The sequence below is a fragment of the Oncorhynchus nerka genome, linkage group LG24, assembly GCF_034236695.1.
Source record: "Oncorhynchus nerka isolate Pitt River linkage group LG24, Oner_Uvic_2.0, whole genome shotgun sequence".
NCBI lineage: Eukaryota > Metazoa > Chordata > Actinopteri > Salmoniformes > Salmonidae > Oncorhynchus > Oncorhynchus nerka.
The window spans coordinates 84,364,509-84,381,191 of NC_088419.1; the positions used below are offsets into that span (position 1 = coordinate 84,364,509).

Below are 16,683 nucleotides of genomic sequence, written 5' to 3' on the forward strand. Positions count from 1 at the left end.
TTGAAGTAATTATGACATAACATTGAAGGTTGTGCAATGTAACAAGAATATTTAGATTTAGGGATGCCACCCGTTAGATAAAATACCGAACGGTTCCGTATTTCACTGAAATAATAAACGTTTTGTTTTCGAAATGATAGTTTCCGGATTCGACCATATTAATGACCAAAGGCTCGTATTTCTGTGTGTTATGTTATAATTAAGTCTATGATTTGATAGAGCAGTCTGACTGAGCGGTGGTAGGCAGCAGCAGGCTCGTAAGCATTCATTCAAACAGCACTTTCGTGCGTTTTGCCAGCAGCTCTTTGCAAGCACAGAGCTGTTTATGACTTCAAGCCTATCAGCCTAATGGCTGGTGTAACCGATGTGAAATGGCTAGCTAGGTAGCGTTTCAAACGTCACTCGCTCTGAGACTTGGAGTAGTTATTCCCCTTGCTCTGCAAGGGCTGCGGCTTTTGTGGAGTGATGGGTAACGCTGCTTCGAGTGTGGCTGTCGTCGATGTGTTCCTGGTTCGAGCACAGTTAGGGTTCAAATGTTACACTGGCAATACTAAAGTGCCTATAAGAACATCCAATAGTCAAAGGTATATGAAATACAAACGGTATAGAGAGAAATAGTTCTATGAATACTATATTAACTACAACCTAAAACCTCTTACCTTGGAATACTGAAGTCTCATATTAAAAGGAACCACCAGCTTTCATATGTTCTCATGTTCTGAGCAAGGAACTGAAACGTTAGCTTTTTTATTGTCACGTTCTGACCTTTATTGTCACGTTCTGACCTTTATTTCCTTTGTTTTGTCATTATTTAGTATGGTCAGGGTGTGAGTTGTGGTGGGCAGTCTATGTTTGTTTTTCTATGATTTGGGGATTTCTATGTTTCGGCCTAGTATGGTTCTCAATCAGAGGCAGGTGTCATTAGTTGTCTCTGATTGAGAATCATACTTAGGTAGTCTGGGTTTCACTGTGTGTTTGTGGGTGTTTGTTTCAGTGTCTGTGTTTTTCCACCACACGGTACTGTTTTGGGTTTCGTTCATTCCACGTTTATTGTTTTTGTATTCAGTTGTTCATGTTTACATTTTCTTATTAAAAGAACCATGGACACTTACCACGCCGCATATTGGTCCTCTGAGCCTTCTCGCCTCTCCTCTTCGGAAGAAGAGGAAATCCCTTACACATATTGCACTTTTACTTCTCCAACACTTTGTTTTTGCATTATTTGAACTAAATTGAACAGGCTAAATGGATTTTTATTGATGTATTATATTAAGTTAAAATAAGTGTTCATTCAGTATTGTTGTAATTGTCATTATTACAAATAATGAATCGGTATCGGCCCTTTTTGGTCCTCCAATAATCATAATCGGGATTGAAAAATCATAATCTGTCAACCTCTAAAGTTAAACAATTTAAAGGCAATGGTACCAAATACTAATTGAGTGTATGTAAACTTCTGACCCACTGGGAATGTGATGAAAGGAATCAAATCTGAAATAAATCATTCTCTTAACTATTATTCTGACATTTCACATTCTTAAAATAATGTGGTGATCCTAACTGACCTAAAACAGGGAATTTTTACAAGGATTAAATGTCAGGAATTATGAAAAACTGAGTTTAAATGTATTTGGCTAAGGTGTATGTAAACTTCCGACTTCAACTGTATGTAACCTTTCATCAGAGCCCTGAGGTACGCAGGCACGCACACACACCATGCACACAGGCAGGAAGCCATGCTCACTCACACACACACACACACACACAGACACATTGCTTGCTGTGCAGTGTTGCGCTTGTTACCCAGACAAACCCCTTTCCTCAGCTTTAAAAAAAATAAGTCAATTTAACTAGGCAAATCAGTTAAGAATGTCTTATTTTACAATGACAGCCTACCCCGGCCAAACCCAGACAACACTGGGCCAATTGTGCACCGCCCTATGGGACTCCCAATCACAGCCAGATGTAGTACTGTAATGACACCTCTTGCACTGAGATGCAGTGCCTTAGACCACTGCACCACTCTGGGGCCCAGGGTTATACCTGTCCAGCATAGTGTCTGTGTGTTGTGTTCTCTGCCTCTTGCTGGCTTCTATCTTTTAGAGGTGTCTCTGGGCCTGGACAGTGGCTGACCCAATACACACTGGCAGCGGTGTGACCTTTAAACGTTTAAATTAATTTAGGATTGTCAACATTTAGGAAAATTCCCAACCAAAAACCTTTTTTAGGTCCTGATCATCATCATAAAGGTAAAAATGTAAATTAAACAAATAGCTAACGCAACAATGCTGTAAGTAGGAAGAGATATACATCTTTCAAATGATTTGACATGGATATAAAGTGCTCCACATGTCATCGTCATTAACAACAGTTGGAAAAATGGCAGAGAGTGTGACAAGGAAGTGACAGCAGCGGAGTGCTGTGTGGCAATACTTTGAGAAGTGAAATGAGAGGTGATGAAATGCAAACTTTGCGAGGCAGTACGGGTGCCATGCTGAAAGAGAGGCACACTGAGACCTGTTGTTGGCAGAAATGATTGAGGTTGATATGCAGCCATTGTCAATGGTAGAAGATGTCAGCTTCAATACCCCAATGGCAACCGTGACGACCCTGATGGAGAGATTGAACAATGATTGATCTGCAAGTACAAAGCGCAAGCTCTCACAAACACCATACGTGGCGTTAATAACAGATTGCTGGTCTATGAACACATACATCACTGCAAAAAGCCATCACATTGATGAGAAGTGGGACATGCAGTACATACTGACAACTGAGAACATGGAGGAGAGGCACACAACAGAGAACCTAAAACGCCATTAATACCATTGTTACTGAATTTAAAAAAAAAATGTATCTTTATTTAACTAGGCAAGTCAGTTAAGAACAATTTCTTATTTTCAATGATGGCCTAGGAACAGTGGGTTAACTGCCTGTTCAGGGGCAGAACGACATATTTGTACCTTGTCAGCTCGGGGATATGAACTTTCGGTTACTAGTCCAACGCTCTAACCACTAGGCTATCCTGCCGCCCCAAATGGTTGGGAGAGAGCAGTAAGATAAGTGCTGTCTGGTAGGGTTTCCACTAGTTACCACAGCCATTAAGTCAAAATTGCCTATATTGGGAGAATTTTTTATTTTTTTAAAATAAAAAATAAAAAAAGAAGTACATTTAAGGTAAAGGTTAGACATAAGGTTAGCAGTGTGGTTAAGGTTACCATATATGGATTGTAAATTCACGTCATTTTAAGACGTTTTATAAAAAGTTTAAATTATTTTTTTAAATGACAGTTTAAACATGGAAAACATTTTTACATTTGTCACATCCCTAGGTGAGACTGTAACCCACCATCACAAATACACACACACACACAGACAGACACAGACACGCACGCACGCACACAGACAGACACAGACACGCACGCACGCACGCACACAATGTCCCCCCCTAAACGGCAGCCCAAGGTCACTCATTTTCACATCTCGACACACTCCACAATTTCCAGCCCTGCTCTTTCCTTCAGATTGCTACTGAAAATTGCTTGCAACTGCTGTTCTGTTGGCGGACCAGACCCATATAGTAGTTATCCTTTACCTACAGTGCTGTAGGAAGGAGCAATATGAGAGACAAGAGAAGAGACAAGAGGAGAGACAAGAGGAGAGACAAGAGGAGAGAAAAGAGGAGAGACAAGAGAAGAGACAAGAGGAGAGACAAGGGGAGAGACAAGAGGAGAGACAAGAGGAGAGACAAGGGGAGAGAAGAAGAAAGACAAGGAGAGACAAGAGGAGAGACAAGGGGAGAGACAAGAGGTGAGACAAGAGGAGAGACAAGAGGAGAGACAAGAGGAGAGACAAGGGGAGAGACAAGAGGAGAGACAAGAGGAGAGACAAGGGGAGAGTCAAGAGGAGAGACAAGAGAAGAGACAAGGGGAGAGACAAGAGGAGAGACAAGAGAAGAGACAAGTGGAGAGACAAGAGGAGAGACAAGGAGAGAGACAAGAGGAGAGACAAGAGGAGAGACAAGGGGAGAGACAAGAGGAGAGACAAGGGGAGAGACAAGAGGAGAGACAAGATGAGAGACAAGGGGAGAGAAGAAGAAAGACAAGGAGAGACAAGAGGAGAGACAAGAGGAGAGACAAGGGGAGAGAAGAAGAAAGACAAGGAGAGACAAGGGGAGAGACAAGAGGAGAGACAAGAGGAGAGACAAGAGGAGAGACAAGAGGTGAGACAAGGGGAGAGAAGAAGAAAGACAAGGAGAGACAAGAGGAGAGACAAGAGAAGAGACAAGGAGAGGCAAGGAGAGAGACATCTGCCTTGTTGTGTTGTCATTTTAACCAGCAAGCAGAGAACACTATACTGTACATAGTGTTGGTTCCAGACTTGGTGCATCGGTACTGCTTGCCGTGCAGTAGCAGAGAGAATAAGTCTATGATTTGTGATGTACTGGGCTGTACGCACAACCCTCTATAGTACCTTGCGGTCGAATGCCAAGCAGTTGCCATACCAATTGGTGATACAGCCAGTCAAGATGCTCTCAATGGTACAACGTTTTGAGGATATGAAGGCCCATGCCAGGTCACTGACACACTCCCTATAGGCCGTAATTAATTCCTGAATGTCTTTCTCACACAGTTGACAGTTCCTTGACTATGATTGTTTTATAGACACATGAGACTATATGAGTTTATAACAGCTCTATGATTATCCTACGATAGAGTCTAGCATATTGCCGTCACCCCTTGGTAGGAGCAGGTGAGTTATGGCTATAAAGAAATTGCTGTCATCTCACGGCCGTCTCCGTACAGTCATGCCCATGGATGGCTTGATCAATGGCTAAGTCATTACTACTGCATTAAAAAGTCATACATAGAGGCGTGCAAAAATGCCTCCCTGCACTGCCCAAGTATGGAGCCCCGGTACACGGATCATATGCCAGAGGTAATTATGAAAAATGGGGCACAGCCCGCCGTGAATCCTTGGTAATTAATCAGCAGGAAGGGAGCGTAGCGCGGAACACTGTGGAATGCCATTACAGGGTGTAGAGGTGACCTCAGGTCTGTCTTACTGTGACAGGGGTGCACAAGAGGTACGGGGTCAGTGGTCTCTGTGTGTGTGTGTGTGTGTGTGTGTGTGTGTGTGTGTGTGTTTTGTTCATGTGTGTGTGTGTGTGTGTGTGTAGACATGGTTTGTTCTGATGGATGGAGGTGGGCATGGTTTCTGTGTGTATATATGTGTGTGTGTATATCTGTGTGTATATATCTGTGTATATATGTGTGTGTATATATGTGTGTGTATATATGTGTGTGTATATATCTGTGTTTATATATCTGTGTGTATATATCTGTGTGTATATATGTGTGTGTATATATCTGTGTGTATATATCTGTGTTTATATATCTGTGTGTATATATCTGTGTGTATATATGTGTGTGTATATATCTGTGTGTATATATGTGTGTGTATATATCTGTGTGTATATATCTGTGTTTATATATCTGTGTGTATATATCTGTGTGTATATATGTGTGTGTATATATCTGTGTGTATATATCTGTGTGTATATATCTGTGTTTATATATCTGTGTGTATATATCTGTGTGTTTGCACCTGGAACAACCCCAAGGAAAGTTATCATTCTAGGTCAGAGACAAGACTCCAATCAGCACCGCAAAGCACTGCTGTGATGTGCCATCTCTCTCCACACACCCATGCGGGTACACACACACACACACACACACACACACACACACACACACACACACACACACACACACACACACACACACACACACACACACACACACACACACACACAGCCCTAAGGCTACTAAGTGAGGAAAGACAGAGGTAAGAAAAGGAAACACCTTCATTTTTAGAAACAAGGAATTACAGGTGCAGCGGCTCAGATGAGATGGGGATGAATCAGTTGCCCACAATGCAGTTCAGGCTCACTGCTCTGGCTGGCTGGTTAAGGTTTTCCAACCCACAGCTTCCTCATTCACCTCTGAGCTGGAGGCAATGTTCTGTTGGATGTCAAGCTGTGAGTCTGGCATGTGTGTGAGCATGTGTATCAGAGTGTGCGTGAACATGTGTCTGAGAATGTGTGTGTGAGCATGTGTCTGAGAATGTGTGTGTGAGCATGTGTCTGAGAATGTGTGTGTGAGGAGAGCAGGTGTGTGGCATTGATATGTCTTCAAGGCTTATTGTGTTATTTTGTTCCGACACAATCCTAGTGTAAGAGAGTGTATGACACTTACTGAGTGTAAGAGACTTACTGAGTGTAAGAAACTTACTGAGTGTAAGAGAGTGTAAGAAACTTACTGAGTGTATGAAACTTACTGAATGTAAGAGAGTGTAAGAAACTTACTGAGTGTAAGAAACTTACTAAGTGTATGAAACTTACTGAGTGTAAGAAACTTACTGAGTGTATCAAACTTACTGAGTGTATGAAACCTACTGAGTGTAAGAAACTTACTGAGTGTATGAAACTTACTGAGTGTATGAAACTTACTGAGTGTAAGAGAGTGTAAGAAACTTACTGAGTGTAAGAGAGTGTAAGAAACTTACTGAGTGTAAGAAACTTACTGAGTGTATGAAACTTACTGAGTGTAAGAAACTTACTGAGTGTATGAAACTTACTGAGTGTATGAAACTTACTGAGTGTATGAAACTTACTGAGTGTAAGAAACTTACTGAGTGCATGAAACTTACTGAGTGTATGAAACTTACTGAGTGTATGAAACTTACTGAGTGTAAGAAACTTACTGAGTGTAAGAAACTTACTGAGTGTATGAAACTTACTGAGTGTAAGAAACTTACTGAGTGTATGAAACTTACTGAGTGTATGAAACCTACTGAGTGTAAGAAACTTACTGAGTGTATGAAACTTACTGAGTGTATGAAACTTACTGAGTGTAAGAGAGTGTAAGAAACTTACTGAGTGTATGAAACTTACTGAATGTAAGAGAGTGTAAGAAACTTACTGAGTGTAAGAAACTTACTAAGTGTATGAAACTTACTGAGTGTAAGAAACTTACTGAGTGTATGAAACTTACTGAGTGTAAGAAACTTACTGAGTGTATGAAACTTACTGAGTGTATGAAACTTACTGAGTGTAAGAAACTTACTGAGTGTAAGAGAGTGTTTTAAACTTACTGAGTGTAAGAAACTTACTGAGTGTATGAAACTTACTGAGTGTATGAAACTTACTGAGTGTAAGAAACTTACTGAGTGTAAGAGAGTGTTTTAAACTTACTGAGTGTAAGAAACTTACTGAGTGTATGAAACTTACTGAGTGTAAGAGAGTGTATGAAACTTACTGAGTGTAAGAGAGTGTAAGAAACTTACTGAGTGTAAGAAACTTACTGAGTGTATGAAACTTACTGAGTGTATGAAACTTACTGAGTGTAAGAAACTTACTGAGTATGAAACTTACTGAGTGTATGAAACTTACTGAGTGTAAGAGAGTGTTTTAAACTTACTGAGTGTAAGAAACTTACTGAGTGTATGAAACTTACTGAGTGTATGAAACTTACTGAGTGTATGAAACTTACTGAGTGTAAGAAACTTACTGAGTGTAAGAGAGTGTTTTAAACTTACTGAGTGTAAGAAACTTACTGAGTGTATGAAACTTACTGAGTGTATGAAACTTACTGAGTGTAAGAAACTTACTGAGTGTATGAAACTTACTGAGTGTATGAAACTTACTGAGTGTATGAAACTTACTGAGTGTAAGAAACTTACTGAGTATGAAACTTACTGAGTGTATGAAACTTACTGAGTGTAAGAGAGTGTTTTAAACTTACTGAGTGTAAGAAACTTACTGAGTGTAAGAAACTTACTGAGTGTATGAAACTTACTGAGTGTATGAAACTTACTGAGTGTAAGAAACTTACTGAGTGTATGAAACTTACTGAGTGTAAGAAACTTACTGAGTGTAAGAAACTTACTGAGTGTATGAAACTTACTGAGTGTATGAAACTTACTGAGTGTATGAAACTTACTGAGTGTAAGAAACTTACTGAGTGTATGAAACATACTGAGTGTAAGAAACTTACTGAGTGTAAGAAACTTACTGAGTGTATGAAACTTACTGAGTGTAAGAAACTTACTGAGTGTATGAAACTTACTGAGTGTATGAAACTTACTGAGTGTAAGAAACTTACTGAGTGTATGAAACATACTGTTTGTAAAAACTTACTGAGTGTAAGAAACTTACTGAGTGTATGAAACTTACTGAGTGTAAGAAACTTACTGAGTGTATGAAACTTACTGAGTGTATGAAACTTACTGAGTGTAAGAAACTTACTGAGTGTAAGATAGTGTTTTAAACTTACTGAGTGTAAGAAACTTACTGAGTGTAAGAAACTTACTGAGTGTATGAAACTTACTGAGTGTAAGAAACTTACTGAGTGTAAGAGAGTGTATGAAACTTACTGAGTGTAAGAGAGTGTAAGAAACTTACTGAGTGTAAGAAACTTACTGAGTGTAAGAAACTTACTGAGTGTATGAAACTTACTGAGTGCATGAAACTTACTGAGTGTATGAAACTTACTGAGTGTATGAAACTTACTGAGTGTATGAAACTTACTGAGTGTAAGAAAAACTTACTGAGTGTAAGAGAGTGTATGAAACTTAATGAGTGTAAGAAACTTACTGAGTGTAAGAGAGTGTAAGAAACTTACTGAGTGTAAGAAACTTACTGAGTGTATGAAACTTACTGAGTGCATGAAACTTACTGAGTGTAAGAAACTTACTGAGTGTAAGAAACTTACTGAGTGCAAGAGAGTGTATGAAACTTACTGAGTGTAAGAGAGTGTAAGAAACTTACTGAGTGTAAGAAACTTACTAAGTGTATGAAACTTACTGAGTGTAAGAGAGTGTATGAAACTTACTGAGTGTATGAAACTTACTGAGTGTATGAAACTTACTGAGTGTAAGAAACTTACTGAGTGTATGAAACTTACTGAGTGTAAGAGAGTGTATGAAACTTACTGAGTGCATGAAACTTACTGAGTGTATGAAACTTACTGAGTGTATGAAACTTACTGAGTGTATGAAACTTACTGAGTGTAAGAGAGTGTATGAAACTTACTGAGTGTATGAAACATACTGAGTGTAAGAAACTTACTGAGTGTATGAAACATACTGAGTGTATGAAACTTACTGAGTGTATGAAACTTACTGAGTGTATGAAACTTACTGAGTGTAAGAGAGTGTAAGAAACTTACTGCATGTAGCATCGGCCTCGTCTGATCCATCAGCACACTCCGGCTCACCGTCACAACGCCACCGCTGGGGAACACACTGGCCATTCTTACAAGCAAAGTCTGTGGTGGCACACGTCTTCTTCGCTGCAACAGAGAGAGAGAGAGGGAGAGAGAGAGAGAGAGAGAGAGAGAGAGAGAGAGAGAGAGAGAGAGAGAGAGAGAGAGAGAGACATAGAGAGAGATAGAGAGAGAGAGAGAGAGAGAGAGAGAGAGAGAGGGAGAGACAGGGAGAGAGAGAGAGAGAGAGAGAGAGGGAGAGAGAGAGAGACAGGGAGAGAGAGAGAGACAGGGAGAGAGAGAGAGAGAGAGAGAGAGAGAGAGAGAGAGAGAGAGAGAGAGAGAGAGAGAGAGAGAGAGAGAGAAAGAAAGAAAGAAAGAAAGAAAGAAAGGTAAGCTAAGTGAGTCTTGATTTGAACAAACAAAAGGAATACTCAAGGTCAGGTTTTACAATCAGGTCCACTATCTAATAAGCCAACTACAAAGTGGCCATATGCAAGCTTCATTTCATACAGGCTAACTAGACTCTCTTTACAAATACCTCCCTAAATCTGTCCATTTGTCTCAGTGCCCAGAGAATGCAGCCAGTCCAGGCTGTTGTTAGATGGCCAGCCTCCTAACCCATATAAACCATTCTCCAGTCCCTCTTTCAGAGCGGAGCGGAGCAGGCAGGGAAAATTGGAGCACTTGAGCCTGTCACAGGGAGAGCTAAAGCTCTTTCTTCTCGACAGGGAGAACCCTGAACAAGAGAAAGCACTCGCCTCTTGCGAGAGAGTAATGCCCCACTCTGTTAGCCTGATGAATAACACACGCTAGGACTAACAAATGGCAGAGTAAGCCTGTAACTGTCCTGTTCTCTTCCTCATTTATAGGCTTTGGTTTAATCAGCGTTGTGCCTTTGTTACGACACTAAACTAAAATGTAGGTTAGAGGCACATTAGTCAGAAACACTGCAGTTTGAGGCGGATCGCTAGGGGCCTAGCCTGGCTGGGGAGAGGCTAGGTAGCCTAAACATTTTAGCCTAAAAATGTCCACTACAGTTACTGCATGTAATGTAGGTTACAATAGCACTAGTCAGAATGACTGTAGTGAAGTGTGAGGATTTCTACGGCCTAGCCCAGTCTGGCTTGGGAAACTAGAGGCTAGTAACCTGTTGTTGATGTATTACTACACCTTGGATGGCCAGACTGGGGGTTCAAATCACTGATGCCTCCACAGTGTCTCATCGTAGGGTCTCATAACACAACAGGAACATAGTGTGGTGAAGCACAAAGTATAGGAGAAGAACTATCAGGCCTACACCTTTCAGCACTCACATCATTAGGAATTTCCAGTGGTGTGAAGTACTTAAGTAAAAATACTTTCAAGTACTACTTAAGTAGTTTTTGGAGGGTATCTGTACTTTACTTTTTATATTTTTGACAACTTTTAATTTTACAACACGACATTCCTAAATAAAATAATGTACTTTTTACTCCACACATTTTACCTGACACCCAAAAGTACTCGTTACATTTGAAATGCTTAGCAGGACAGGAAAATGGTCTAATTCACAGACTTATCAAGAGAACACGTGGTCATCTCTGCTGCCTCTGATCTGGCGCACTCACTAAACACAAATGTACCTTTTGTAAATGATGTCTGAGTGTTGGAGTGTGCCCATGGCTATCTGTAAATGATGTCTGAGTGTTGGAGTGTGCCCATGGCTATCTGTAAATGATGTCTGAGTGTTGGAGTGTGACCCTGGCTATCTGTAAATTATGTCTGAGTGTTGGAGTGTGACCCTGGCTATCTGTAAATTATGTCTGAGTGTTGGAGTGTGACCCTGGCTATCTGTAAATGATGTCTGAGTGTTGGAGTGTGACCCTGGCTATTTGTAAATGATGTCTGAGTGTTGGAGTGTGACCCTGGCTATCTGTAAATTATGTCTGAGTGTTGGAGTGTGACCCTGGCTATCTGTAAATTATGTCTGAGTGTTGGAGTGTGACCCTGGCTATCTGTAAATGATGTCTGAGTGTTGGAGTGTGCCCCTGCTGTCTGCTTTGCTATCAGGAATTTGAAGGTATCTATACTTTTACCTGAGTAACTTTCTATTAAGGTATCTATACTTTTACCTGAGTAACTTTCTATTAAGGTATCTATACTTTTACCTGAGTATGACAAGTGGGGACTTTTTCAACCACTCAGAACTTCCCTATTATGTTCCAACATGTTACTGCCTGACATCATCTAAGAGACGTCACAGACAGACAACGCATGAGAGGAACATCATGGGGAAATTAGTCTACATCATCATGGGATACGAGGAGGACGAGATATTTTCCCCGACAGCTATAACAGAAACACCTACATCCCTGCACACACACACACACACACACACACACACACACACACACACACACACACACACACACACACACACACACACACACACACACACACACACACACACACACACACACACACACACACACACACACACAGCCTGATACCAGGGCATGTCTCTCACAGGGAGGCCCCCTCTCTACCTCCATCCCTATACCCTCATATAATTTATGTTACTTTATCTGCCAGCACTGTGTGTGTGTGTGTGTGTGTGTGTGTGTGTGTGTGTGTGTGTGTGTGTGTGTGTGTGTGTGTGTGTGTGTGTGTGTGAGACAGTAATCTGGGCATTTGTCCACATCTGCCTCAAGGATTTGCTGATTATGACTTATGCATCAAGATCCCCAGGGCCACACGAAGACGTGGCAAACACACACATGCATAAATACACACAAGCACATACATACACACACGCACAAACAAACGCCACACACAAAAATGCTAATAATTATGCATACACACATTCCCCCTCGAACGTGGACAGAGCTGCTGACACACAGAGAAACACATATTTCAATCGTGCGCCAGCTGAGACGCGGCATGAGATCGTCATCCATATAGAAGACCTTTACCGCACTGTAAAAGGTGTGAGGCCATGAGTATAATACATACAGTATATCCACAAACGAGAAATGCACGCACGCACGCACGCGCACACACACACACACACACACACACACACACACACACACACACACACACACACACACACACACAGACACAGGCACAGGCACAGGCACAGAGACAGCCCTGTCTCAGCCCAAGCAGAACGGGTGTTATTATTTCTCATTCCTGGTGATTTCTATGAATTATCCTATAGAACAGGTCCCACCCAGGATCACCTGAAAGAAGACAGGAAGCTCTAGGAGTCGGGCGCTCCTCTCGGAGCCACTGACATTCTCCCAATGACACGCTCCAGGGGCCACCATGATTACTGATAGACTCGGCTGACCTGGGATGTTTTCAGAGCCCCCGGAACGCCTCTCAGGGATCTGCCACGTCGCCGTGACAACAAAGCAACAGAGGACCACAAGAAAACAGGTGAAGGTCAGGATCCTCCAAGTCGTTCAATCACCACACTCCATTTACCTCACAATGCCTTCTCAGCATCACAGGGAAGGAGACGATGTAATGTATAGCTACATCATTACACTCCATTTACCTCACAATGCCTTCTCAGCATCACAGGGAAGGAGACCATGTAATGTATAGCTACATCACCACACTCCATTTACCTCACAATGCCTTCTCAGCATCACAGGGAAGGAGACCATGTAATGTATAGCTACATCACCACACTCCATTTACCTCACAATGCCTTCTCAGCATCACAGGGAAGGAGACCATGTAATGTATAGCTACATCACCACACTCCATTTACCTCACAATGCCTTCTCAGCATCACAGGGAAGGAGACCATGTAATGTATAGCTACATCACTACACTCCATTTACCTCACAATGCCTTCTCAGCATCACAGGGAAGGAGACCATGTAATGTATAGCTACATCACCACACTCCATTTACCTCACAATGCCTTCTCAGCATCACAGGGAAGGAGACCATGTAATGTATAGCTACATCACTACACTAACAATGAAGGGGAAACCTGGTATGGTGTGATTGCCCTGTCTATGTTAGCCTAGTGCTGCATCTGAAATGGCACCCCATCACCTAAATAATGTTGATTATAGGTGTTGATAAGCTTTGTTGGAGGGCTGAAGCAGGCAATGATGGCCGCTTTGCTCAGCTCATTTCATTCTGTTTTAGATTCCACTAATCAGCGTGGGTGATACCTTTCCACCTCCAAACGCCCTGTGACCCACTATCCTTTATGTGTCTCCGGCAGCTCATTTAAGATAAGATGAGGTAGGGCCACTAACAGATGGAAGGATCTGTCCACCATCTTGAGATGTGATGTAAACAAAGGGACTGTTAGGCTTGTGGTGATGGGTTCTAATCTCACCACTGACAGTATCTCAAAGAGCTGGCATACTCTGAACGCATCACAGGCTGGTCCCCATGGCAGGAAGTGGAGGGGAGAGAGACAGGAAATGGATGGTCCCTGGCTGCGTTCTGATCAGTGGGGGAAGAAAGCTTTTCAGAGGAGCGATATAATTCATAAATCGGATATAAAGAATCGAGGAGGAATTTAAGAGTGTGTTGAGAGCATGTGTGTGTGTGTGTGTGTGTGTGTGTGTGTGTGTGTGTGTGTGTGTGTGTGTGTGTGAGTTATGTTTTCCTTTAAAAAAAAGTTTTCCTTAAAAAAAAAATATTCACAGATTTCACAATACATTGTATAATTTATGCTGCTGCTGCGCGAGTAGCTTGTTGTTGTTGTCAGCCAATCACAAGTCATCAAACTGGCAGCAGGCTACAGACATTGAACTAGAGCCTTCGTATGACAAGTTATTAGGAGATAAGACTACATGACCAAAAGTATGTGGACACCTGCTTGTCGAACATCTTATTCCAAAATCATGGGCATTAATATGGATTTGGTCCCCCCTTTGCTGCTATAACAGCCTACACTCTTCTGGGAAGGCTTTCCATAGATTTGGGAAGCTTCTGCGTAAACTTGCTTCCATTCAGCTACAAAGTTTCTCCCTGCAGGCGGTCACTGAGTCCAAGGTGCTAAAGGAGCTCCTTAAACTTGACCTCAAAAAACCATGTTGGTCAGAAGGTTTAGAACCTTTCTTCTTTAAGGTTGCTGCCCCTATCATCACCAAGCCTATCTCTGACCTTTTTAACCTGTCTCTCCTCTCTGGGGAGGTTCCCATTGCTTGGAAGACAGCCACGGTGCATCCTTTATTTAAAGGGGGAGATCAATCTGATCCTAACTGTTACAGGCCTATTTCTATTATGCCCTGTTTATCAAAAGTGTTGAAAAACTTGTCAATAATCAACTGACTGGCTTTCTTGATGTCTATAGTATTCTCTCGGGTATGCAATCTAGTTTCTGCTCAGGTTATGGATGTGTCACTGCAACCTTAAAGGTCCTCAGTGATGTCACCATTGCCCTTGATTCTAAGCAATATTGTGCTGCTATTTTTATGACTTGGCCAAAGCTTTTGATACGGTAGACCATTCCATTCTTGTGGGCCGGATAAGGAGTATTGTTGTCTCTGAGGGGTCTTTGGCCTGGTTTGCTAACTACCTCTCTCAAAGAGCGCAGTGTATAAAGTCAGAAAATCAGATTTCTCAGCCACTGCCTGTCACCAAGGGAGTACCCCAAGGCTCGATTCTAGGCCCCACACTTTTCTCAATTTACATCAACAACATAGCTCAGGCAGTTGGAAGCTCTCTCAACCATGTATATGCAGATGATAGTCTTATACTCAGCTGGTCCCTTCCCGGATTTTGTGTTAAATGCTCTACAACAAAGCTTTCTTAGTGTCCAACAAGCTTTCTCTACCCTTAACTTTGTTCTGAACACCTCCAAAACAACGGTCACGTGGTTTGGTAAGAAGAATGCCCCTCTCCCCACAGGTGTTATTTCTACCTCTAAGGGTTTAGAGCTTGAGGTAGTCACCTCATACAAGTACTTGGGAGTATGGTTATACGGTGCACTGTCCTTCTCTCAGCACATATCAAAGCTGCAGGCTAAAGTTAAATCTAGACTTGGTTTTCTCTATCGTAATCGCTCCTCTTTCACCCCAGCTGCCAAACTAACCCTGATTCAGATGATCATCCTACCCATGCTAGATTACGGAGACATAATTTATAGATCGGCAGGTAAAGGTGCTCTCGAGTGGCTAGATGTTCTTTACCATTCGGCCATCAGATTTGCCACCAATGCAACTTATAGGACACATCAATGCACTCTATACTCCTCTGTAAACTGTTCATCTCTGTATACCCGTCGCAAGACCCACTGGTTGATGCATATTTATAAAAACCCTCTTAGGCCTCACACCCCCTATCTGAGATATCTACTGATGCCCTCATCCTCCACATACAACACCCGTTCTGCCAGTCACATTATGTTAAAGGTCCCCAAAGCACACACATCCCTGGGTCGCTCCTCTTTTCAGTTCGCTGCAGCTAGCGACTGGAACGAGCTGCAGCAAACACTCAAACTGGACAGTTTTATCTCAATCTCTTCATTCAAAGACTCAATCATGGACACTCTTACTGACAGTTGTGGCTGCTTTGTGTGATGTATTGTTGTCTCTAGTTGTGGCTGCTTTGTGTGATGTATTGTTGTTGTTATGTTGTGTTGCTACCATGCTGTGTTGTCATGTGTTGCTGCCTTGCTATGTCTCTCTTTATGTAGTGTTGTCTCTCTTGTTGTGATGTGTGTTTTGTCCTATATTTATATTGTATTTATTTATTTATTTTAATCCCAGCCCCCGTCCCCGCAGGAGGCCTTTTGCCTTTTGGTAGGCATTCATTGTAAATAAGAATTTGTTCTTAACTGACTTGCGTTTCCACTGCGCGTTTCCACTGCTCCAGTGTCCAATTGGGGCGAGCTTTACATCACAGCCGCCATTGAGCCGTTGTTGCTTCTAGAAGTTTCCACTTCACAACAACAGCACTTTGACCAACTGACTTGTTGGAAAGGTGACATTCTATGACTGTGCCTCATTGAAAGTCACTGAGCTCTTCAGTAAGGCCATTCTACTGTCGATGTTTGTCTATGGAGATTGCATGGCTGTGTGCTTGATACAGCAATGGGTGTGGCTGAAATAGCCGAATCCACTCATTTGAAAGGGTGTCCACATACTGCTGTATATATAGTGTATCTAGGCTAATAAATCAAAGATGTAATTAAAATGATATAACTAAAAGTTAAATGAGAAGGACAGGCTACAACACCAACACCATAACAGCTGCTATGAATGGACTGAGAGAAACCGCACAGTTAAAGTTATGCAGTCTCAATTAGCCTAGCTAACTAGCTTATTTTTCTTAACATTAACAATCCCAATTTTAACGCTTAAACGTTCACACCCCTAGTGTGTGTGTGTGTGTATGTGTGTGTGTGTGTGTGTGTGTGTGTGTGTGTGTGTGTGTGTGTGTGTGTGTGTGTGTG

At 41.9% G+C, this 16,683-nt stretch overlaps 1 protein-coding gene across 2 annotated transcripts in view; it reads right to left on the reverse strand.

The window, feature by feature from the left end:
- Positions 1-16,683, reverse strand: part of LOC115123456 (low-density lipoprotein receptor-related protein 8-like) — a 421,425-nt gene that overhangs the window by 202,747 nt on the left and 201,995 nt on the right. For both annotated transcript variants that reach the window (XM_065009221.1, XM_065009220.1), the window contains exon 3: positions 9,231-9,353. In XM_065009221.1, coding sequence (XP_064865293.1) covers positions 9,231-9,353 — 123 coding nt within the window. The remainder of the gene's footprint in view (positions 1-9,230; positions 9,354-16,683) is intronic.